The sequence below is a fragment of the Elgaria multicarinata genome, chromosome 6 (assembly GCF_023053635.1).
Source record: "Elgaria multicarinata webbii isolate HBS135686 ecotype San Diego chromosome 6, rElgMul1.1.pri, whole genome shotgun sequence".
Classification (NCBI taxonomy): domain Eukaryota; kingdom Metazoa; phylum Chordata; class Lepidosauria; order Squamata; family Anguidae; genus Elgaria; species Elgaria multicarinata.
Genome location: NC_086176.1, coordinates 38,738,089 through 38,761,448, shown reverse-complemented (window position 1 = coordinate 38,761,448; position 23,360 = coordinate 38,738,089). Strand labels below are relative to the sequence as shown.

The following is a 23,360-nucleotide window of genomic DNA, read 5'->3' as shown; positions in this document are numbered from 1 at the left end:
TATTACATTTGGTATATTAAAAGTACAGTGTATTCAAACAATTATTACAAATTTAATTTGCTATTTTACTTTTTTAATTTTTTATTTTTATTTTTATTTTTTGGTAAAAAATGGAGTTACAAGCTCCTGAACTGTAAGGAACCTCTTTGGTTTTGCCAGTTTATGAGGAGCAGGCAAAAAACAATTTAGAAAAACAACAACAGAAGAAACCACCAACATTAGTAACAAAGAAAATTATTTATGTTTCCGCTAGTCCTCCAGTGTCAAAACATAAAGCAGCCATAAAAAGAACTGAGAAAAAAGGGATAACCAAGATTCAATGAATAATGCATGAAATTTAACCAGACTCATTTTCTGACGTATAGCTATCAGTATTAGTTTCAGTCTCTGCTTCAGTGGCAGTGCCCCCTAGAGGCAGAAATGCATCTTCCTCTTGCATTTGAGAGTTGTAGTCTCAGTTTGCAACCTAGGACTTGCTTGTCCTTAATGCACAGACATTGTAATAATCTGATACTGTGCCATTTTTAGAAATCATTTGGAGAAGTAAATATCTGAACACCTTGTCTTAAACATTTTATTCATCATGCTAAAATAAAACATCCCGTAATCCATTTTTTCTTCATTTTTTTAAATTTTTCAGAAAAAAACCAAAAGAGGCTTCAGGGAAAAAACGAGGGTGTGTGTGTGAGTTTTTTCTGAATTTTTCAGGGGGAGGGTGTTCCAAGCCTTCACATCTCTAGTGCCATCTAGTGGCAGAATAAATCCCCCAATATATTACTGTAGATAGTCCATTATCTCTGTGTTTTTAAAAACAGGATTACCAGACAGACAGGGTTAGCATGGGAACTGATATCCAGCCAGGCTGCAGGTTGCTGGCATGGGAATGCTGTACACATTGGGCTGGCCTCTGCTTACAATACCCAGATGGTCGAGCCCCTGCCCCTGTCAAATGGATGGCAGCCCTGCCGGCTTCTTTGTGGTTGCATAGCACTGTCTTTTGCAAGCAAGGATTGTGAGGCTTGTCAAGCCCCGCAGTCTGTGGCTGCAAACGGCAGAGACATGATGCAAGGCCTGATTTAAGTCAGGGCAAGCTGGAGCCTGCATGTGCCTCATCAGTCTGCTGTCCGAGTGCTTAACCCTTGATGAGCAATTTCAAGGCCCTTGCTCTCCCTTCTTACAGTTCTTCAGCTTTACATCAGACTTGGAGCTTCTCTACACAATCAATTTATTCCATGCTCATGATTGGTCATTGATATAAGTTTACAGGTCCTTTACACAATGTCATCAACCTCCAGGATGTCTCCCACATCACACACACACCCTTTATCCCGCTTTTAAAAAGATCGGAGATAAGCCGTATTAAAAGTTAATGATGCCATATCATTACACCATACATGGCGCTGTGTAGATCATTGCTGAGAAGGGAAGTTTTCAATTCCAAATCATGTGTGCACCAACTAAAGGAGCCCATCATAAACCCAGAAAGACTCCGGAAGAGGAAAACCCAGTAAGAGTGCTCAGTATAGAGAAACACTTGGTCCTGACAGCCCATCAAATAAAGGACACTTCCAAATACAGGACTGTCCTCTGCCTTCTGTACTGTAGGGGGCCTGGCCATCTTACACACAGTAAACACATTGAGATGAAGTGCCGCCAAAAGAACAATGTAAGTCCTCCACATGGCCGGCACTTCATCTCAATGTGCTTTACCATGGCCAGCATCCCATTTAAATTGTCCTTTGTCACTGCTAAATTGTGCCTTGTCACTGGTCTATCCTATGTATCATTTTCTAGTAAGCATGAATGGTATAAGGACAGTGTTCTGGCCTTTCAGTCATTTCAGAGCCCACTATAATTTCTCTAACTAAGAATCGTGTCTCCATGCTTAATAACTCAGGCTCATATGGATTGATACTCCGAAAAACAAATAATTTCTCAGGAAGCTTCATCCAGCATTTCAGGCTCTGTTTTCGTTGCTGCAGCATTTAGGACCTGAGAATTGGTGAGAAACACTTTCCACTCACATCATACAAATCAGAACCTCCAGGGGCCCTGGTGACAGCTGTTATTCTGGAACTCTTTCAAAGTGTCTACAACTGACACTTTCTTTTAATTTACACCTTGCCACAATATTCTTCCCGGTCTCCCTCAAGCCTCAATGAGTCCCAGTTTGTCACCTACCATACATCATCCTGAAAATCCAGATATGCCTCGACCTATTAATACGCTGTTTGGTGAAGGCAGTCAAGGCTCCAGTCACTTAAACTGAAGATGAACTCAGGCATGAAACTGGAGATCCAGCACATGGTAACAGTGTAAAGCAGAAGTCCCAGGAGCCGTGCTCTTGAGTTTCTCCGGCTTCGGGCCACACGTCGGAAGGCAGCCAGTTCAGATTATCAATTCATATCTGACCTAAATCTGACGGGCTTTCAGATCAATCCATTCTGAGCCATAATTATTTCAGAGTCAGTCCCATCAATATGAAAGGGATTTAGGCATGCAGCCTTAACTTTCATTGTGGTCAAGAGTCAAATCATCTGGGGACCCCTGTGTTCACACAGCGCATGAAATCAACCATAAATAGGTGATACTGTGGCTGATTTCTTCATTTATAGTTGATAAAGCACCAGTCGCATGCAAACATTAAAATACCAACAAGACACCCTCTTCTTCACAACACTTAAAGCTTCAGGAGCTATACTAGAGTAACTAGATACAAAAAAGGGCAGGGCTCCTGCAGCTTTAGCTGTTGTGATGAAGAGGGAATTTCATCAAGTGCCACATGCATACAAATGACAACTGCCTAAATTCCCTTTTTTATACAACTGTTAAATATACAGGAGCCCTGTAACTCTTTCCATATGGTTACCCTAGGTCATGACAAGCCATGCCCAACGAGGGTAACTATGTAAATTAGGCAGTGTGCAACTGGCACACGCAGGGAGGTTAACAAGCTACCATGGCTTATTAACTAGGGCTGTGCTCCGCTCCGATTCGGATCGCAAATCCAAAGCGAACTGACCCAATCCGCCTCTGCCAAAGGCAGAACCAGATTGGGTCAGGGGAGCTGTGGATCGAGCTGCGGATCCATCCGGAGCTCTGAACACAGATAGCAGGGGAGGGGCTCACCTGGCGGTGGTGCTGCTGCCGCAGTCCATACGGCGACAGCGGAGGAGCCATATAAAGGGGGCAGGGGGGCTTACCTGTGTCTGCTGCAGTCCGGCCCGGTACTCAGTTGAAGCTTGTGCTGGACCATGATGGAGGCAGGTAAGTGGGGGGAGGGGGACTTGCCTGGCTCTGCCGCCGCAGTCCATGCAGCAATGGCAGTGGAGCCAGGTAAGGGGGCGGGGAGGAGGGGGCTTACCTGCCTCTGGCGCAGGCTTCAACTGAGGGCCAGGCCTCAAGCCGGAAGAGCAGGCTGCTGCTCTATGAGGCCTGGCCCTCAGTTGAAGCTGGCGCCAGACCATGATGGAGGCAGGTAAGTGGTGGTGGGGGGAAGGGGCTTACCTGGCTCTGCCAACGCTGTCCATGCAGTGACGGTGGTGGAGCCAGGTAACAGGGCAGTGGGGAGGGGGCTTATTCAGCCCCCATTTTGCCCCCTTTCCCCACTTACCTGCCTCTGCTGTCTGCCACGGAGGCAAGTAAGTAGGGAAGGGGGGCAAAATCTCGATCCGCCCCTATGGAACTTGCTCTGTGGAGTACAGCAGGGGAGGGTGAGATCGACCCAAATCAGATCGGCCCAATCCGAAAGATGCAGATCGGGCCACGAAGCGGTTCGGGGGGTCCGTGCACAGCCCTATTTTTAACCACCCTGTGATCATGCGAACCAGGTGTCTGAGTCCCTCCAAATCGTCAAGATTTTTCAGATTTCCATTGTGTCTACTTCTGAGGAGGCCCCCTTCAATATCTCCCAAATCTGTCCAAATCGGGTCAATTCTGTTCAAGATTTGGGATTCATCCAAATCCTAAATTCACCTCTAGTTGGCCCAATCCAATCAGATTAATGGAGTTGATTAATCTTCTTTGATTAACCACTTGGCAGTAGTTGAGCTAATGAAGATCCAGTCTCATGCTGATCACTAGCAAACCTTCAGGCTGCTGGATAAATTAAGCATGGAGGGGAAACATTGCTTTAATAATATGCCTTTTCTTCCATTGTGAGGTGGCTGAAAAAGGATTCTGAATAAAGCCCTTGTTTGAAAACTGGGGCATTGTGAATGCATTTATAGGATGTGTAGTCTGAGAAGCGGAATTTGTAACCAGTGAACTTTAAAGCTGGAATTTTCATGCAAACCAGAAAGGAGTCAGGAGCCTACAATCACTGGCAAAGATCAGTAGTTGTGTGCCTTCAAAATTAAGGTGACCATACGGAAAGGAGGACAGGACTCCTGTATCTTTAACAGTTGTGATGAAGAGGGAATTTCAGCAGGTGTCATTTGTATGCATACAGCACCAGGTGAAATTCCCTCTTCATCAGAACCATTAAAGCTGCAGGAGCCATGCTTTCTTGTCCAGATAAAAAAGAGGGCACTGCTCCTGTATCTTTAACAGTTGTGATGAAGAGGGAATTTCACCTGGTGTTGTATGCATACAAATGATACCTGCTGAATTTCCCTCTTCATCACAACTGTTAAAGATACAGGAGCCCTGTCCTCCTTTTCATATGTTCACCCTACCATATGGAAAGGAGGACAGGGCTCCTGTATCTTTAACAGTTGTATCGAAAAGGGAATTTCAGTAGGTGTCACTGTTATACATGCAGCACCTGTTGAAATTCCCTCTTCAACACAACAGTTGAAGCTGCAGGACCCCTGCCCTCTTTTGTATTTGATCATGCTAGGCAAGGCTCTTGCAGCTTTAACTGTTGCGATGAAGAAGGAATTTCACTTGGTGCTGCCTGCATACAAATGACACCTGCTAAAATGCCCTTTTCTATACAACTGTTAAAGATACAGGAGCCCTGTCCTCCTTTCCATATGGTCACCCTATTTGTGTGGCCCCTAATGCATGCCTAATATATGGCAGCCATTATTCCTGATATATTGCCCAACATGCTAGAAATATCATTAACTTGAAATCATTTACCGTGGGCTAATTTAATGCAGGAAGTCAGCTGGGCCATCATGACAAAGAAGTTGATAGTGGCGTGGTTTTCCTTGTGTGAAATTGGAGCCCTTGATTTTTAACAAAGAATATTTCTCTATTCTGTGGCGATTCGCCTTTGCTTCACTTCCCTCCCCACAATCTCCTTGCAGGCCTTCCTTTGCATAAAGAATAAAGAGCCTCTTCAGTTTGGGTTATCTGTTTTCCTTTCAATTACGTGCCTCTGACCTTTTCTAAAATTTGTAAAATCACAAGGAGATCAGCATGAAAAGAATCATGTGCTGTAAGAGTACTTATCCAGGGGAATTCATTGAAGTAGAAAGGGATTAGGAGGAGAAAGAGAGAGAGAGGGTCACGCCAAACCAAATTGTTGGCAAGACCAGGATTAGAGAGCAGACAGAAACCCAAAACAAATTAGCACTGCTTGGTTCAGGGCCGGAGCTACAGGAAAAACTGGAACTAAAAGAACAATCAACCGAGGAGCATTCAGGAATTCAGCAAAACTATAAGTAATTTCTTTAAAAAGGTACAAGGCAGAGATGCTCTTTAAAAAAATACATTTTGGAATTTTTCCATTTCAACAGAAAATAAGGATGATAAAATGCTAATGCATGGAATGATTGGTTTAGATGCTTTGGGATTCATGGATACTTCTACTATAGCAGGAATGTATAGTGACATATCGCAAGAAACTGGCTGCCAGGACCCCTGTGATAATTAGTGCATGGAAAGTTTACTTGCTTGTTGTCCTGGGGAACTATGAATGGGAGATCATTCATAAATGCAATTGTGATTGTTGGTGTTGCAGTAAGGGGTGTAGCAGGAGGTCTTAGGGCAGAAATATCTGGTTTAGAATGTACTGATAAATGCAGGATCTCTGCCTTCTCAGAGAAAGGTCTTAATATTAAGCATTTGAATGGTTTCTTTTTGACTTGCAGTTTGCATCTTTCTGTTGTCTCAGATCCTGTACTTAAGTTTGTATGTCCAGCAAGATAAGACCTGTTCTAGATATTCTGAAGAACTCACACTGCAGTTGTTGATGATGAACATGATGATAATTGCATTAAGTTACACTTCAAACACATAGAAAACAGATCTGAAGGGTCGTTTCAATGGGTGAAGCGATATCTTATGACATCTTCTGCAGCATTTTAATTCCCTCCTCCTTTCTTGTTCCTCTGTTTTAAAGTTTGCATCGCTAGACAGAAAGCAAAGCGAGCTTTCTGGATACCTGTTCACAAGAAAGGACGCAACGTCAGATCCTTGTTTTTGTTGAATCTGGACTTTCGTTATGCATCTATCCATACTACTTCTCTTCAGCCTGTTTGGAGCAACACATGGTCAGTTCCCCCGGCAGTGTGCTACAGTTGATGCACTGACACGGGGCGAATGTTGTCCAGACCTGTCTCCAGTGGTGATTCCTGGTTCGGACCGCTGCGGATGGACTTCTGGAAGGGGTCAGTGTATACAAGTGATGGCAGATTCTCGACCCCATGGACCTCAGTACATGCATGATGGTCGGGACGACCGTGAGCAATGGCCTCTACGCTTCTTCAACCGAACCTGCCAATGCAACCGAAACTTCTATGGATACAACTGTGGGTCCTGTCGACCTGGCTGGAGTGGACCTGCATGTGATCAGCAGACTCCAATAGGTAAGGACAATAAGAAGAAAGAGTATGTTTGTACTTCCGTTGTACCTTTTAGCTCAACGGTTGTCTCCCTTTTCTTTCAGTATTTCAGCATTTCTAATAGCTAACGTTGATGGTTCTCTGAAAATGGATTATCCATGATGATTCAGTTTTCAGAACTTCTGTGAGTGAACTTGCAAGTCAAACAACATGAAATTTCAAATGTGTTAATATATACCCCTACAGACTTCTGTTAGCAGACATTTGAGTCTCTAAATCAAAAAGAAAAGCAGAATATATTTCAAACAAATAAAGTATAAATAAATCCCTTTTGGGGGGAAAGTATGTATTATAATGACATGATTGAAAGTATGTATTATAATGACATGGTAATTTAGTGCCAAAGTCATTGCTTCTGAGTTCACTTTGAATTTGTAGGGGTGGCACTGGTCCGATTTTAGCTTCAGTCCATCCTAAGCTGGAGGGCGGGGAGGAGATCAGCAAGACTGAAGTGATGCTTTACTGTAATGGAATTTCCTTGTGCAGGGTTTTGAGAAGCTAGAAATGTCATGTCCTTCTCTCTTTCTAAGTCCTAATGCCTGTTGTATCAGCATCCCAATTCCTAAATTCAGATGTCCAGCAGGCGGCTGCAGAGTTTTGAAGACATCTATTCTTTTGTCAACTCATGATTTGCACTAAGTTCGGAAGTAAGAGGGTGCCGGGACAGAGTTCAACAAGTTTTAAGGATATTGGGGGAAGCATCCAGCATTGCCCCTCCACTTGCACCACTGACGTAGTGCTAGCATAAGCAACCTCTAAGGTTTGTTGGAGCAATGAATTTATGGGGAAACCAATATACCCAGCATACACTATTGGTGTTGTGGTAGAGGTTCCTTACGCTAGCACTACATCAATGGCATAAGAAGAGCAGCAGCATTGGAAAATGCCCTGGGTTATTAAAATTGGTTGTTAAATTATAACCGATGTAGAATGAGATCTTGGTGTCACTGTGGACATTTTTCTCAAGATACAGCAGATACCAGAAAAGGAAACAAAATGGTAGCAATTGGTAGAAAAGATGCAGAAAATAGCTCAGAAACCATCGTAGGGATACTATGTAAAATTGATGGTGCATTCACAGAGTGAGTTCTGTATGCTGGTTTGTTCTTCTTAAAAAGAAGACATTCTGAGCAGGTCATCAAAAGTTTCAGGGAGATACAAAGGAAAGGGTATAGAAGCAAAATAAGGGCCCTTCAGTGTACAAAAGAGGGTATTATTGTAATGCATAAGATTATAAAGAGATTGGAAAGTGTAGACAGGGATAATTTACTTATCCTGTTAGAGTATACCTGTGGCCAATGGAGTTACAAGTTGTTATTCATCTTGGTACCTCTTACACACATGTGACCACTGATTTTAGGGATTGAGATATGTGAAAATGGCCTGTTCCTAACATGTTTGCACAGCAGCTTTTAAAGCTTTTTTGCTTGTCATTTCAGTGCATTACCAGAAATGTGGACAAAAAAGCTTCCTTCCTCATTATATTTATCTACTACCTTCCTCTGGGGAACTCTCCATAGTTCTCCATCCACCATTTTATCCTCACAGCAACCCTGAGAGATAGGTTAGGCTGAGAGGTGGCAACCAGCCCAGTGAGCTTTATGGCTAAGTACGGATTTAAATGTGGGTCACTCCTGCCCAAATTCAATGTTTGAACCACTTCATTGCACTGTCTGTCAAGTGCTATATTATGGGGTACAAGTCCTCATAGACCTACCATGAGTAGGGGCAGGCAGACTACACAGCCTGGTCTCCCTGCCACAGTCTCCCTGCCACTCCCTGATAAATTTGTGGAATAGCTGAGGAGAATTCCTAGATGAAGACCCCATCAATACATGCAGAATTAGATGCACTTATGTGTGGATTGTTGAGTTGGACTGATCCCTGAAGGGGATTCGAGAATTCTCGAGTGTCTTATATAGTTGCTGATCTCTGTGGAAAGTATAGATAAACAGACACCTAAGCAGTTTACTATTAAATGCCTCCTGTTTCTTCTCATTTTGTATTTGTGTTTTTAGACTGTTGGTTGTTTTATTATGGTTTTAATTTTTGTGAACCGCCCAGAGAGCTTCAGCTATTGGGTGGTATAAAAATGTAATAAATAAATAAATAGATAAAATAAATTCTGAAGGTTATCAATAATAGAGGCATGACTAATAATGGCCATGTCAGGGAAGACAATCCTGCAATTTTGTCATATTTTTAAAATGGATGGATGGGCTCACAAGAAGAAATACAGACCTCCCCATTCTGAATTACTGATTTTTAAAAGCTCATTTAACATTCTTAGAGGACTTTCAAATGGGGGGAGGGGAATCATGTTTCCTTACCATTGCTCTCATCCAGGTTCTCTTCCGCGTTTGAAACTAGCACCATTACACAGGAAAAGAGAGCAGCGACCACGTGGCCTGTATATTTCAATGGGACATCGCCCTCTAGTGGGCATTTTATAAAGCAGCTTAAGAAGAGTTGGGTTTTCTGAGGTTTACTTTGTGACGCTAAAACTGAGAAAAGGAGCGGGAGTGCACAGGAGGCTAATAGTGTTGTCAAAAGGACCCACGAAAATCCATGAGTAGCCAGTAATGAGCACATTATAGATCATTAATTTAAAGAAGCTCTTAAAGTTCTAAGCCTAGAAACAGAATTGAAAGTTTTACCTTTCACCACCATCTTCAGCTTCTAATGCAGGGATAGGGAGGTTTCTGTGCCATTTTTGCCGCTGTGCTAAAAACAGGGAAGGCATTGCAAACTGTTAGAGAGCACCAAAAAGGCCAGAATTAGCTTACAGACAAGGTAATTTGGCCCTTCGTGGACAGTGTTGCAGCTCTAGCAGCCACATATAACTATATCTATATATCACATTTCTTTTTAAAATTTTCGGGGTCTCCCTGAATTTCTGTTGGGGCTGCAGGACCATAGAATCATAGAAACATAGAATGGTAGAGTTGGAAGGGGCCTACAAGGCCATCGAGTCCAACCCCCTGCTCAATGCAGGAATCCACCCTAAAGCATCCCTGACAGATGCTTGTCCAGCTGCCTCTTGAATGCCTCTAGTGTGGGAGAGCCCACAACCTCCCTAGGTAACTGATTCCATTGTCGTACTGCTCTAACAGTCAGGAAGTGTTTCCTGATGTCCAGCTGGAATCTGGTTTCCTTTAACTTGAGCCCGTTATTCCGTGTCCTGCACTCTGGGAGGATCGAGAAGAGATCCTGGCCCTCCTCTGTGTGACAACCTTTTAAGTATTTGAAAAGTGGTATCATGTCTCCCCTCAATCTTCTCTTCTCCAGGCTAAACATGCCCAGTTCTTTCAGTCTCTCTTCATAGGGCTTTGTTTCCAGACCCCTGATCATCCTAGTTGCCCTCCTCTGAACACGCTCCAGCTTGTCTACTCTGGGCATATGTTGCCCAGCTCTGCTGTAATGCATGTGTAACATTTGCAATGCCAGTAATATTCAAAACAGTCAGATCTACAGTAGACATAGGCATGACATTTACAACAACCATATAATTTTGCAGAAGCCACATTCTCACTTTGAATACTTGGATATAATTGACGTAGATAATCCTTTTGAAATAGGAAATAGATATCTGTGGAACATCAATCTCATACTTATACTTCTTTTCACTCCTTAATACATTTTTACTTTTTAAATTTTTAGTCAGAAGAAACCTTCTGGATCTGAGTAATGAAGAAAGGGTTCGTTTTTTAAGGATCTTGCAACAAGCCAAGAATCGTGTGCACCCTGACATTGTGATTGCCACAAGGAGACGTGAGGAGATCATGGGGCCTGGCGGCGCTACACCACAATTTGACAATGTCACCATTTATAATTATTTTGTGTGGTCCCATTATTACTCTGTCAGAAAAACATTCCTTGGACCAGGCCAGCAGAGTTTTGGTGGAATAGATTTCTCCCACGAAGGGCCAGCATTTCTCACCTGGCATAGGTATCATCTACTGCAGCTGGAGAGAGACATTCAGGTAAAGTTTATGTTATTTGTCTCCTATGCTGTCAAGTTAGAGCCTTTCTACCTGATGCATTTATTGTGCACTCTTCATTCCCCACTCACAGTTGTTTATGGGTTCTTTAGACAATGTTGTGACCCTCGAGTTTTGTTTTGAAAATGTCTATATTCATACAAAAATAAATTAAAAAATTCCAAAGCAGTTTAGAAGGCAGCTTCTAATTTATGGGTTCAAAGATGTGCATTGGAACAGGGAAACACCCAATATTTGTTGTGGGAAAGAACCATATTATTGGCCATGTATTCAAACTTGCCTGGAGTAGCATAGAAAGAAATGAATGTTTTAACCATCTCAGAATTTCAACTAGTCTTGACTGCAATACAATGTAGCTTGCCATTAATCTGGTATTCTTCACTAGGATATGCTTCGGGATCCTTCTTTTGCACTTCCCTACTGGAACTTCGCAACAGGTAGAAACACCTGTGACATCTGCACAGATGATCTAATGGGAGCTAGAAGCAACTTTGATGTCTCTCTAATAAGCCAAAACTCCATCTTCTCTCAGTGGCGAGTTTTGTGTGAGGATGTTGATGACTACGATACTCTGGGAACCATTTGCAACAGTAAGCCTAGATTCATAAATATACTTATTAAGCTGTTGCTAGGCCACTTTCTCCCCAAAAGTTAACAGATTCTAGATCATTTTTCAGATTCTGCTTGGGTTTGATATAAAACCTACCTGCCTTCATCCTTCTCTTAATCTCAAGTTTCCAGAAGAAGAAATATGTTACCTTCAGAGCTTCTGAGGATGGGAAAGCTCTTTTATGATTAATCGTGACACCTCAGATAGCACGGGAAATGTCTCTGCTTTGGAGAGCTGAGGAATGTTCATCTGCCTCACAGATTTCTACTTGTGGTGCAAAAACCAGGACTTGTGTCCCTGATGAAGGTGATATAAGGGCTTGCTCTTTGCACCCCAGGGATTTGGTAGGTGTAGGGTGACCATATGTAAAGGAGGACAGGGCTCCTGTATCTTTAACAGTTGCATAGAAAAGGGAATTTCAGCAGGTGTCATTTGTATATATGGAAAACCTGGTGAAATTCTCTCTTCATCACAACAGTTAAAGTGCAGGAGCTATACTGGAGTGACCAGATTTAAAAGAGAGCAGGGCACCTGCAGCTTTAACTGTTGTGATGAAGAGGAGATTTCACCAGGTTCTCCATATATACAAATGACACCTGCTGAAATTCCCTTTTCAATACAACTGTTAAAAATACAGGACCCCTTAGAGCATCATCACATGGGGGGAAATTATGTTTCCTTACTGTTGCTTCTCTGCCTCCGCTTCTGTCCCCCATTACTTCCTCTTTCCTACCGGAGAGAAAAGAGGAAGTAAACAAAGACTACATGGCCCATTCAGGGGCCGTTTTTATCGCACCACTTTTCCTGCACACAGCAGGAGATCACAGCACATTCTGTTTTTTGTTTTTTGTTTTTGTTTTTTTAAAAAAGTCAGATTAAAAGGGGTCTATTTTGCGACGGAAAAACAAGTGGAAGGAGTGGGAGGGAGACGATGTCATCTAAAGGACGCGCGAACGTCCGTCAGTGGGCAATAGCAAGCGTGCGATAAAACGCTCGTCTGATGACACCCTTACAATAGCCAAAGCGCTCTTGTGGTATGCAGGGATAATTCAGAGTGCCCCCTAGCCAAAAACTAAAGACACTGCCCCTGTTTTGCCTAACTCTAGCTCATCACTGTATTTCCTAGATTTTGTAACAATCTCTGTAGCACATCAGACTTTTGCCCTCTTCTTTTTCCCCTCGTTCATATGCCAGGCACAGAAGGTGGTCCAATCAGACGCAACCCTGCTGGAAATGTTGCCCGGCCAATGGTGCAGCGCCTTCCTGAGCCACAGGATGTTGCTCTTTGCTTAGAAGTCGGATTATTCGATACGCCTCCCTTCTATTCAAATTCCACAGACAGTTTTCGTAATTCGCTGGAAGGCAAGTAACTCTCAGATAAAAGGTCTGGAAACAGAGGGGCTGTATCTTGTGCGCTCATTGAGTTTGCATCAAAAGAAAACAGGTCAAATCTTTTTGCAGAACGAAAGAAAAAAATGGAAATTCTTTTAGGAAATCACATTTCCCCCCTTTCAAACCCATCATTATGTGAAGAATCTAAGGTCTGGGAACAAATAGCATGAGATGGAAAACCCTTATATTATTCACCAGGTTTTCCCAAAGTGGAATAGGTTACAAATATGCCCTTTATTTTAAAAAGAAGGGAAAAGCCATGAATCACTTCCTATATCATTCTTCCCCCCCCCCTCAATTAGGATAATCAAAACAAATGATATGACATCTTGTCAGTACTGACAAGTAATACTTCCGATGGCTAAATATTGGTTTACAGCAAACAACACTTTTTCATTCTGATATATTGATCCACATTAAAAAGAATTGCATATTAGCCTCCGCAGCAACAGCAGCAACCACAACAAATTAAGCATTCCTTTAGTTTAGTTTTACACATATCCCTCATACACACACACACACACAGAGAGAGAGAGAGAGAGAGAGAGAGAGAGAGCTTTATCACACCAGGGTTATACTGTGCAATCACTGTGAATTGCGTGCAAAGGATTCCGAAGTTTTCCATTTTATAATCTGCTTTTATTGTGAAGTACTCTGAAGTTTTCCAGTTTATAATGTGCTTTGACTGTGAAGTACTCCCATGCATCCTGCTTTAATTGTGCTATAAAGCCAAAAGACCCATCCTATTTTGATACCCCTTTAAGAGCGAATCATTTGTTGTTTTCCGAGCGGCGACTGGGGGTGCAGGAGCAGGATTTGATATGTTTAAGGAAAAATTAAACAAATGCTTACATCTGCATAAGTTTTAAAGATAAAGACATCAAAGTTGGCACAGTAATAGATATTAAGGAGAGCTTTAAGCATACCAAATTTGAATCAGATTGGGTCATCTGTTGGTTTTTTGTGATTTTTTACATTTCCCCCTTAAACCTATTTCCTGGTATGCAAAGGATCTTAGGAGTGCTGCTGCCTGGGGTGTGATTTAGCTAGCAACAACAACACCGACTGCTTAGCACTGTAGGGGATAATTGAAGGGAAACAGGTACGTGGGATGAAGCTAACAGCCCTGTGCATCATGTGAACACACAGAGACGATTCCAGGGATCGCCCCGGGATTTCTCCCCATCTAGCTAAGGTCCTAGTCTTATGAGCTATAATCCCTAACTAGCAAGAGAAGAGACTGAGATCAGCAGATTGAGTCAGATCCACCTACATATTATGGTTTGAGGTACATTATCTGGTAGTAAGGAAGCAAGATGCCATCATTTCAGGCACTGCTCTTTTGGTGTGAATACCAGGAAGCGAACAAATTATGTCATCCCTCCGGGGGGGGGGGGAGTGTTAATCACAGTTATTGCGTATTCAGAACATTGTATTTCCTCAGAATTCTGCACTGCATATTAGCTTCTGTGTCCCTTTCTTTGCTTTCTTCACCTCACAATCTGACAAGAGTTGGTCGTGAAATACAGTTGGTATTTCATTCATTTACTTTCTTATGTACTTTCAATCATTGATGTGCACGGAGCTTTACAAGGTTTCGCAAGCAAAATGACAGGTCCCTGCCCTGAAAGCACTGACCACTGAAACATCAGCAGTGGGGTAAACAGCAGCAGATGGAGGACAAGGGTGGGCAGAAAGTGATGAACGCAAAGGCATTGACACGTGACTGGGCTTGATGGCGTTTGTGGCTACAGTTGGGGATGAGTATTACAGGGTTAATTTTGTGGGAGGGCTCTAAAAACGAGAGTCAGGCACCAAATAGATCAGGGGTACAGAACATTAGTTGGGTGGTGGGATGGATTGCTCCCCACCAGACCTTTCATGGGCCGGATGATGTGAGTGGGCATGGCCACACTCATTGGGAGGAGGAGCAACGGGCAAGGGATTCCAAGCTCCACCTCCAGGAGGTGCCACAGGCCGAATTGGGGGGGCCAAAGGCCTGGATTAGGCCTGCAGGCCGGGGGTTCTGCACCTGTGAGATACATGTTTAAAGACAGAGCTCTAGCAGGAAGGAGGAGATGATCAATTGGACAGAGATATCCAAGACATACGGGACTTTACATCATGAAGTTCAAAGGAAGGGATATATTAGAAAAATATTAGAGTGGTCTATTTGGGCTAACCATACCACACTTAGTTTTATTCACCCCAGTTTGAATTGGATTTTCCGCATAGAAGCATTTTAGGTCTTCTGAAAACCAAGATTCTTACATTCTAAGAATTAGTTCAGCAATGCTGGAGCATCAGCATGGGGAGTTATTGGACTCCCTGAAGCATCAGCTCCCTTTCCAAAGTCACTCTGCTGGCAGCCAGTCAGGAAAAGACATGTGGGGAACTGAAGAAACATCTGGCCCATTAGGAGACATGAGAGCATCTTGACACTTGTGTCAGCAGTTAGAAAATGCATGTGGTGGTTTCAATTATGTCCACTGCCATTTTGATCCAAACGCAAGAGCCTTAGCTCAATGCTAAAAACATACACACCAAAGAAATCAGATGTTGGTATTTCACCACCATCAATGTGCAACACTTCACGTGTACAACAAACACATAAGCAAGCAGGTCACTTATTATTCATCTAGTGTTATCATCTTACTAGGATTCATTTGGATCTCAAAATGGGCTTTTCTAGGGTAAAAGCAGTCATATGTTTAAGGCTGGGATGGGAAACCATATTTCATCTGGGGGCCAGCTTGTTTCCCCAGTCCCTTCCACAGGCCATATGATATCAGGGAGAGGCCCCTGCTGGTGATGGCATGGGTGGGAGGGGCCATAGCTCAGTGCGACAGAGCACCTGCTTTGCGTGCAGAAAGTCCCAGGTTCGATCCCTAGCATCTCCAGGTAAAGTGAGAAAGAATCCTGCCTGAAGGCCCTGGTGAGCTGTTGCCAGGCGGAGTTGACAATACTAGGCTAGATGGACCAATGGTCTGAGGTCAGTACAAGGCAGCTGCCTGGATTCCTGTATCATTGGACCTCCAGAGTCCCCACTGGCAGAGGGAGCAGCATGCTGCAGATCAGCAATCACAGATCAGAGAACAAGGGGGCTCCTCTCCCCACTTCCTCCCAAAGGCCCCAGTAGCCTCAGGTCTGATGCCGTGGCTTGGGGAGGGCTGTGGGCAAGCCCCATCAAGGGAGTCCAAGCCTCTGCAGGCCAGATGGGAAACTTCTGTGGGTCAGATTAGGCCTGCAAGTCAAAGGTTCCTCATCCCTGGTTTAACAGATTGTATTGGAGGAACTAAGCAATGTCCTTAAATAAGTCAAGAGAGCCGCCTGGCATCATGCCAGACAAAATCATATCCCACTGGGAATGGTGCTTTGGCAGAAGATCTCCACTAGTGACTCCAACTTGTGCCTCTTCTTTCTTTTTCCACTCAGGCTACAGCAATCCCTCAGGAAAGTACGATCCGGCGGTGCGCAGTCTTCACAATCTGGCCCATCTGTTTTTGAATGGCACTGGAGGGCAAACCCACTTGTCCCCAAATGACCCTATTTTTGTCCTCCTGCACACATTTACCGATGCTCTCTTTGATGAATGGCTGAGGAGGCATAACCCTGGTGAGATGTTTTGGCTTGTGTAATTTCCCCACAATCGAATCAAAGAAACCAGTTTACCCACTGCAACATATTGACCTGATTCTCATCCCAGACAGGGCATGAGATCCATCGGCCAGCTCCCTATCTTGGCCTGAACCAATGCCACGATCCCATTGCAGCAGTGCAACCAGGGTCAGAGCCCCATGGCACAACTGCATCCTTTCCCTCCTGCCTCTGGAAGCAGAACAAAATGCAGCCATAGAAGGAGTTATTGTTGCGGATGCAGGATAAACCACACCAGATCTTGAGGCATTTTCCCACATCAGCTGATCAGAATAACGGAAATAGCAACATTCCCTGTTTCTGTCTCATAACTTTACAAATGTAGGCCAAGCACTGCTATCCATAATCCTCGCTCCCCATAGCCCTCCCCCCAAAAAAAGAGAAAAGCAAAACAATGGAGTCACTGTTGGAAGGCACACATTTGCAGGTACTCTTGAAAAATCTACACTTTTTCATAGCAAGTCAAGTGGCAAAACTGGCAACTTCCAAAGAGCTGTTTGTTAATGCAGGAAAATCACATAAGTTCGTGTCATGTTCCCTTAGCAAATACAAAACAAAAGCAGATGGCATGGCAGGAGGTAGGCAGTCTCTTTGTCGGTCTGGGCAAAGACAGGGAGAGGAGAAGTGCATTGGGTTGTATTGCTAGTCTAATTTAAGTCCTATTTATTTCTACGGATCTCCTCTAAGTAGGACTAACAATGGATACAGCCCATAAGCTCCAAAGCACGCTTGAAGGCAATGGTTTTCCAACTGCACTTAGGGGATCCTGAGAAGATTATCTGGGAAAACTATTAATGATGGATATATTTCCTTGATCAACTATACTGTATTGATTTTCCCCTGCCCAGAAAAGTGTTAGGCATGAGGGGCATTTCAGCTTGTGTGAGGCAATAGTGAGACCAGATGGGCACCACGGGTGTCCCTAGTGCACTTCAGAATGTGCTCCTTAATGCTTTCCAATCCATGGAGCTTCTGTAGAAGATTCAGCGGAACTCCTCAGTATAGAGACTAAAGGGTTCCCTAAAGGTAGGAAGTTTCAAAAAACAAGGCCCAGTGTGTGTGTTTGTCTTGCAAGTCCTTATCATGGACCCTTTCTACACCTAAGGATTATCCCAGGAAAATGAAGGGATCATAGAATCATCCCTGCCTGCTCCCGAGATCCCCTCTGTGTCATTTGCATGCACAGGGATGATCCCGGAAGATCCTGGGATAAATGGCTGGTGTAGACATGCCCATGGTAATCCAGTTCTATATATTTATTTTATAGCATCGACCTTCTACCTCAAGAACCAGTGTCCTGCCTTGTTGGTGCCTGGCCGATGGCTGGTTGGCCACTGTGTAAACAGAGTGCTGGACTAGATGGACGCTTGGTCTGATCCAGCAGGGCTCTTCTCATGTTCTTATGATCTTAACATACAAAACAATGATAGCATTTTGTATTGGGCCTGTCCTTGAGCCAGCCTTAAACTTTGAGAGCCATAGGATATACAAAAGCATGGATGGTTCTTCATAGGAACCAATTCTTATTACTTATTGCTGAAGACTTAGGCCAGATCTAAACTAGGCAGGATATGACACTTTGAAAATGGTTTAAAAACTGTGTATATAGTGTGTCCTGGGCCCCAACAGTTATCACTACAGTTATAAACTATTTTAAAGGAGTAGTGCAAATCCTGCCTTAGAGCTCCTTCAGACAGGGAGAAATCACGTTCCCTTACCTTTGGCTCTGAAACTGCATCTCTTCCACTTCTGCAACGAGCTGCAATTACCCGGAGGAAGAGAAGCAACCATGTGGCCCATTCAGTTTAGTGGGGCAGTGCCCTCTAGTGGAGATTTATAGCAAAACCTCTCCTGCACACAGCAGGAAATAGCGATGAATAACGTTATAGCTCAGAAGAGTCACATTTAATGAAGATTATTTTGTAATGAAAAAAGTGGTGGAAGGAGTGGGACAACATGAGCGGGAGATGCATAGGAGGAACACAGTATCATTAAAATGACCCGCGAAGATCCAGGAGTCACGAGCATGCTTTAAAATGCTCATCTGAAAAAGCTCCTAGATAGTGAAGCTAAATGCTTGTTCAAAGACTGACCATCTAGGAGTCATTTTATGAATGTTACCCACAGCCACATTAATAAAATGGATCCTAGATTATCAGTCCTTGAACAAACTTTTAGCCTCATCTTATCGGGGCCTTCAGTCATAAGAAATAAGAATCTGATTCCCATGAAGAAGAGACATACCAAGCTACCCAGATCAAGTTCCTGAAACTGAACAAACTTGTTTTTTCTTTAGATATCTCAATATACCCACTGGAGAATGCCCCCATTGGACATAACAGACGATACAACATGGTACCATTCTGGCCCCCTGTGACCAACAATGAGATGTTCGTTACAGCACCAGAAAATCTGGGCTACAGTTATGAAGTTCAGTGGCCAAGTAAGTTATGTGACTTCTCCTTTTTTTTTTTTTTTTATTGTGTAACACACTCTTTTTCTCCTCTGGTTAAGTGGTTCAAAAGTTGGCTTACTAGTATTTACAAATGTATTATGTGTGAAATAACTCCAAGGGCTGTTCTCATTTCTGCAGTTGCTTTGACTTGGACAGTGTCCCATGAAATGCCAGCTGAAGCCCATCAAAAATACTGGGTTTTTTTCAATCTGTGTCGCCTGCTTGACCTGTTTTAATCAACAAGGAAATGGCAGGGCTGAGGGGAGAAAAAAACACTCATTTTCAGCATCAAGATAGGATAAAACTGAACTCCTCCCAAGTCCATGGAACAAACACACACCACACACAAAAAAAGAGCAATCATCTTTATTTGATAAGGAGAATAGGAGGCCCATAATAATACACTATCCATTGAGCAGAGTTATTTTGCCCCTTGTTTAGTTCACCAATGATTTCTGGCTCAGCGTTGTCTCAAGCAACTCAGGCTCTTTTCTGAGGAAAGGCAGTTTGGTTGTATATACATGCACAAATTCTGACATTTCTAATGACTGTCTATAAATAAAGGGTGTTTCCTCGTTCTGATTTACAGAGCAAACAGCTCAGGATAAATGAGCTGAATTAAGCCTCTTAAGCTGCAATCCTATTCACACTTACAAGGAAGTAAGCCACATTGTACTCAGTGGGACTTACTTCTGAGTAAACCCACATAGGATTTCATTGTTAAAGGGGCATTACCCATAACACAATTACTGAGTTGGTAAAACCAGTAAAATCTATTATTGTGGAATTCAGGCATCTCAATGGGGCATAATACAGAAGGGTAATTTCTAGTGGGATATACTGCAATAAACAGTAAATTGAAATGATTGGGACTTGGTAATATACACAATCTCTAAAACAGAGTGACCGTATGGAAAGGCGGACAGAGCTGCTGTGTCTTTAACAGCTGTATGACAGCCCTGCTTAGCGTGATCAGATACAAAAGAGGACAGGGCTGCTGCATCTTTAACTGTTGTGATGATGAGGGGATTTCACCAGGTGCTGCATGTATACAAATGACACCTGCTGAAATTCCCTTTTCTATACAGCTGTTAAAGATACAGGAGCCCTGTCCTCCTTTCTGTTTAGTCGCCCTATCTAAAGCAGGTGTCAGCATCATATGTCTTGTGGGCCGCATGTGAACCCACCCAGCCTTTTTTGGAGGGGGGCTACTCTTACCACTGGAATTTGGTGTTAGGTGAACAGCAGCAATAAAAGTTGCATTTTGCCCCTGAAATTTGACCATAGTGGCAAAAAAGCAGCGGATTGAAGCTGAAATTTGGCATCATGGTATTGGCAAAAAGGACTATTTTACATGACCACAAGGTGGGTGGGGAGCGCAGACCTTCTTTGCAAGCAGAATTATGCTCCAGTAAGCCTTTTGCTTGAAACCACGTACGTTTCCACCCCCCACCCCCACCCCGGTGCCTTGTTTTAAAGGAAACTGGCTGCTTTTTGCAGCCGCTGCACTGCCGAATTTCAGCAGCCAAATCGGCAGCGCAAAAAGTGGGGGCGGAATTGGCCCTTGGACTCACCAAAGTTACCCAGCCCTCCTCTAAAGCAAAGTAATCAAGTGGATCAGCCTTTTATATGCACCATTCGAGACTTTAACATCATGCGCCCTTTCTTATGCTTCTTTTTAGGCCGGGCGCTCCAAGTCACTGAAATCATCACGATTGCCATTGTAACTGCACTGATCCTGGTTGCAATTATATTCGCCGGTGCCACATGTATAGTTCATGCCAGGAGAAAGAGGGACGAACTTCACCAGCCTCTTCTCACTGATCAATACCAGACCTATTCAGACGATTATGACAGCATGCCCACCCCAAGCCAGTCAGTGGTGTGAAGTGGCGGCCGCTTCCCTGCGCTCCGTGACATCCCTTTTTTCTGATCTAATTGACAATAAAGAACATTAAGCATGACAAAACCTTGCTGGATCTCATCACCAGGGAAATCTCAAGTCATTTGTGTCAGCAATGTGTTCTCTTTCTTTCAAGTTGATCAACATTCCCCCTGGTTTAACCAATTGTAATGCCTTAGCCACTTAGCCATGGCAGGAAATAAATGCCTTGAAATTTCCAGAATGTAAGAGGCTGATGGCAAACATTTTATACAGAAGCTTGAGCTAATTATTGGGAATGCTTCTCGCATTTTGGTTCTTCTTCTTCTTCTTCGTTAGAGTTGGATTCTTTTGTTCTGCAAATGGAGAATAATGCAAAGATTAGGGTTGAGCTCAAATGAGAGGGTGAGTTTCTTTAACATGGTCAATAGCATTGAAAAGCACCTGCCCTTTCAACAATTTGTTGTGGATTTTAGTGAAATAGGATGAATATAGGGTGACCATACGGAAAGGAGGACAAGGCTTCTGTATCTTTAACAGGTGTATAGAAAAGGGAATTTCAGCAGGTGTCATTTGTATGCATGCAGCACCTGGTGAAATTCCCTCTTCATCACAGCAGTTAAAGCTGCAGAAGCCCTGAACCTCACTGTAGTATAGCTCCTGCAGCTTTAACTGTTGTGATGAAGAAAAATGTGTTCACCTATTTAGGAACTCTTGCCCTCACTCTGAATGGACTGCTTTCATTCTAAATTGGAAGCACTGTTTTCATTCTAAATTGGCTTTGTTTTCCCACAGTGAAATCAGCTTTCAGTCAAATCTAATTGGCTATGTAGCATCATTGTGTCATCACATTCACTCCCTGATGGCTGGGATGACTTTAAGAAAAAGGAAGAAAAAAAACCCTAGCTAGGAAAAATAGCACAGAAGCTGCAGCAGGTACGTGAAATAATGGCAACAAAAACAGCTTCACACACACACACACACACACACACACACACACAAGACAACATTCACACATTTCAGGGGTTTTTCACGAAATATATCTGCCCTTCTCAACACTGCTTTCAACCCTGAAATCAAAATGCCTGAATCAGTCCAGGTAAAACAAGGACACCATCCTTCCCAAATGCTCACACTATGTCTCTAAATCTACATGCACTAATCTTAGGGTAACCGTATGAAAAGGAGGACAATTGTATAGAAAAGGGAATTTCAGCAAATGTCAGTTGTATGCATGCAGCTCCTGGTGAAATTCCCTCTTCATCACAACAGTTAAAGCTGCAAGAGCTATACTAGACTGACCAGATACAAAAGAGGGCAGGGCTCCTGCAGCATCAACTGTTGTGATGAAGAGGGAATTTCACCAGGTGCTGCATGCATGCAAATGACTCCTGCTGAAATTCCCTTTTCTATGCAACTGTTAAAGGTACAGGGACCCTGTCATCCATTCCATATTGTCACCCTACTTATCTGTTCTTGCTGGGATCCCACCCCACAGCCTCCACCTTTTTCCAAAAGTAATGTAAATGTTCTATGTACATGCAACTTAGATTACTCATTCAGTTACATCCTTTGAATGCAGTTCTACTAAAAAAAAAAAGTTGATTTGATCTGCTCTCATATACACAGAGCCAAAATACATCCACATCTTTTATATGCTTTGGGTATTTATTTATTTATTTTTAAATGACGAACCATTATGCAAGACTGCCACAGGGTGGCAGTGCACAGAGCAATTTACTCCCCGCCCCGAAAAGAAACCGAATCTAGTCTTTACAATTCTGTTGCGTAAAGGGATTTTGTACAGCAAAGATGTCCAATATCTGATTTAATATTCATACATATACAAGGGCTATAATTTCTACTTTTAAGCCAGAAACAATTGTAATGTGTGCTGAATTTTTTAAAATCTTCAAGTGTGACACTCAGCTTCTTCTCTCAGCATGATATTATATGAATGGGGATTGGCTCTTTTTTAAAAAGAACTTACCAAAAATTCACAAATTTCTTCATAAATGTGACAGAAAGAAAACTTCCTTGCACTATCATGAGAAGTTCTTTAGGAAACAAGTAAAGAATCCCTTAATAAAGAGACATGTCGCAAAACATGTTGGGAACAATATATTGGTACGCCTCTCATTTTAGTTTTGATCATGGGTACCTCTTAAGGATTCTTCACCTGATGCCATCCTGTTCTGCTTTAGGGTATGAATTCATTTTCCGCATACACATGAGACCATATATCATGTACCATCCTAATTTTTAAGGCCAAGCAAGAATGCCCTCTCAGAATTTCTTTCCCCTGTGTATTAATTTAGGATAATAAGTCAATCCTGGTTTCGCAGCACCTGTGTATTCCTCTCCCTCTGGAGACTTGCCCAAGTTAAAACATGAACATCTTTTGGAAGCATTGGAAGACCTTCTGACTACTGCTAGCTTCTCAATGGCCACATTTAAACTGATGCAGGAAACAGGCCTTAACACTTGTCACATTTTCTCTATTACATTACCTACTTTAAACGTGCTACTGTATTGCTACTTGGGATCTCCTAATTGTCATAAAAGAAGT

At 43.0% G+C, this 23,360-nt stretch overlaps 1 protein-coding gene across 1 annotated transcript; it reads left to right on the top strand.

Moving 5' to 3' along the window:
- Positions 1 to 6,289: 6,289 nt before the first annotated feature.
- Positions 6,290 to 22,131, top strand: TYRP1 (tyrosinase related protein 1). The gene is made up of 7 exons (XM_063129262.1): positions 6,290 to 6,758; positions 10,455 to 10,777; positions 11,181 to 11,385; positions 12,600 to 12,767; positions 16,233 to 16,412; positions 18,751 to 18,897; positions 20,592 to 22,131. Exons 1-7 carry the CDS (start codon positions 6,395 to 6,397, stop codon positions 20,795 to 20,797), a joined length of 1,593 nt encoding a protein of 530 aa, XP_062985332.1. The 5' UTR covers positions 6,290 to 6,394; the 3' UTR covers positions 20,798 to 22,131.
- Positions 22,132 to 23,360: the final 1,229 nt, after the last annotated feature.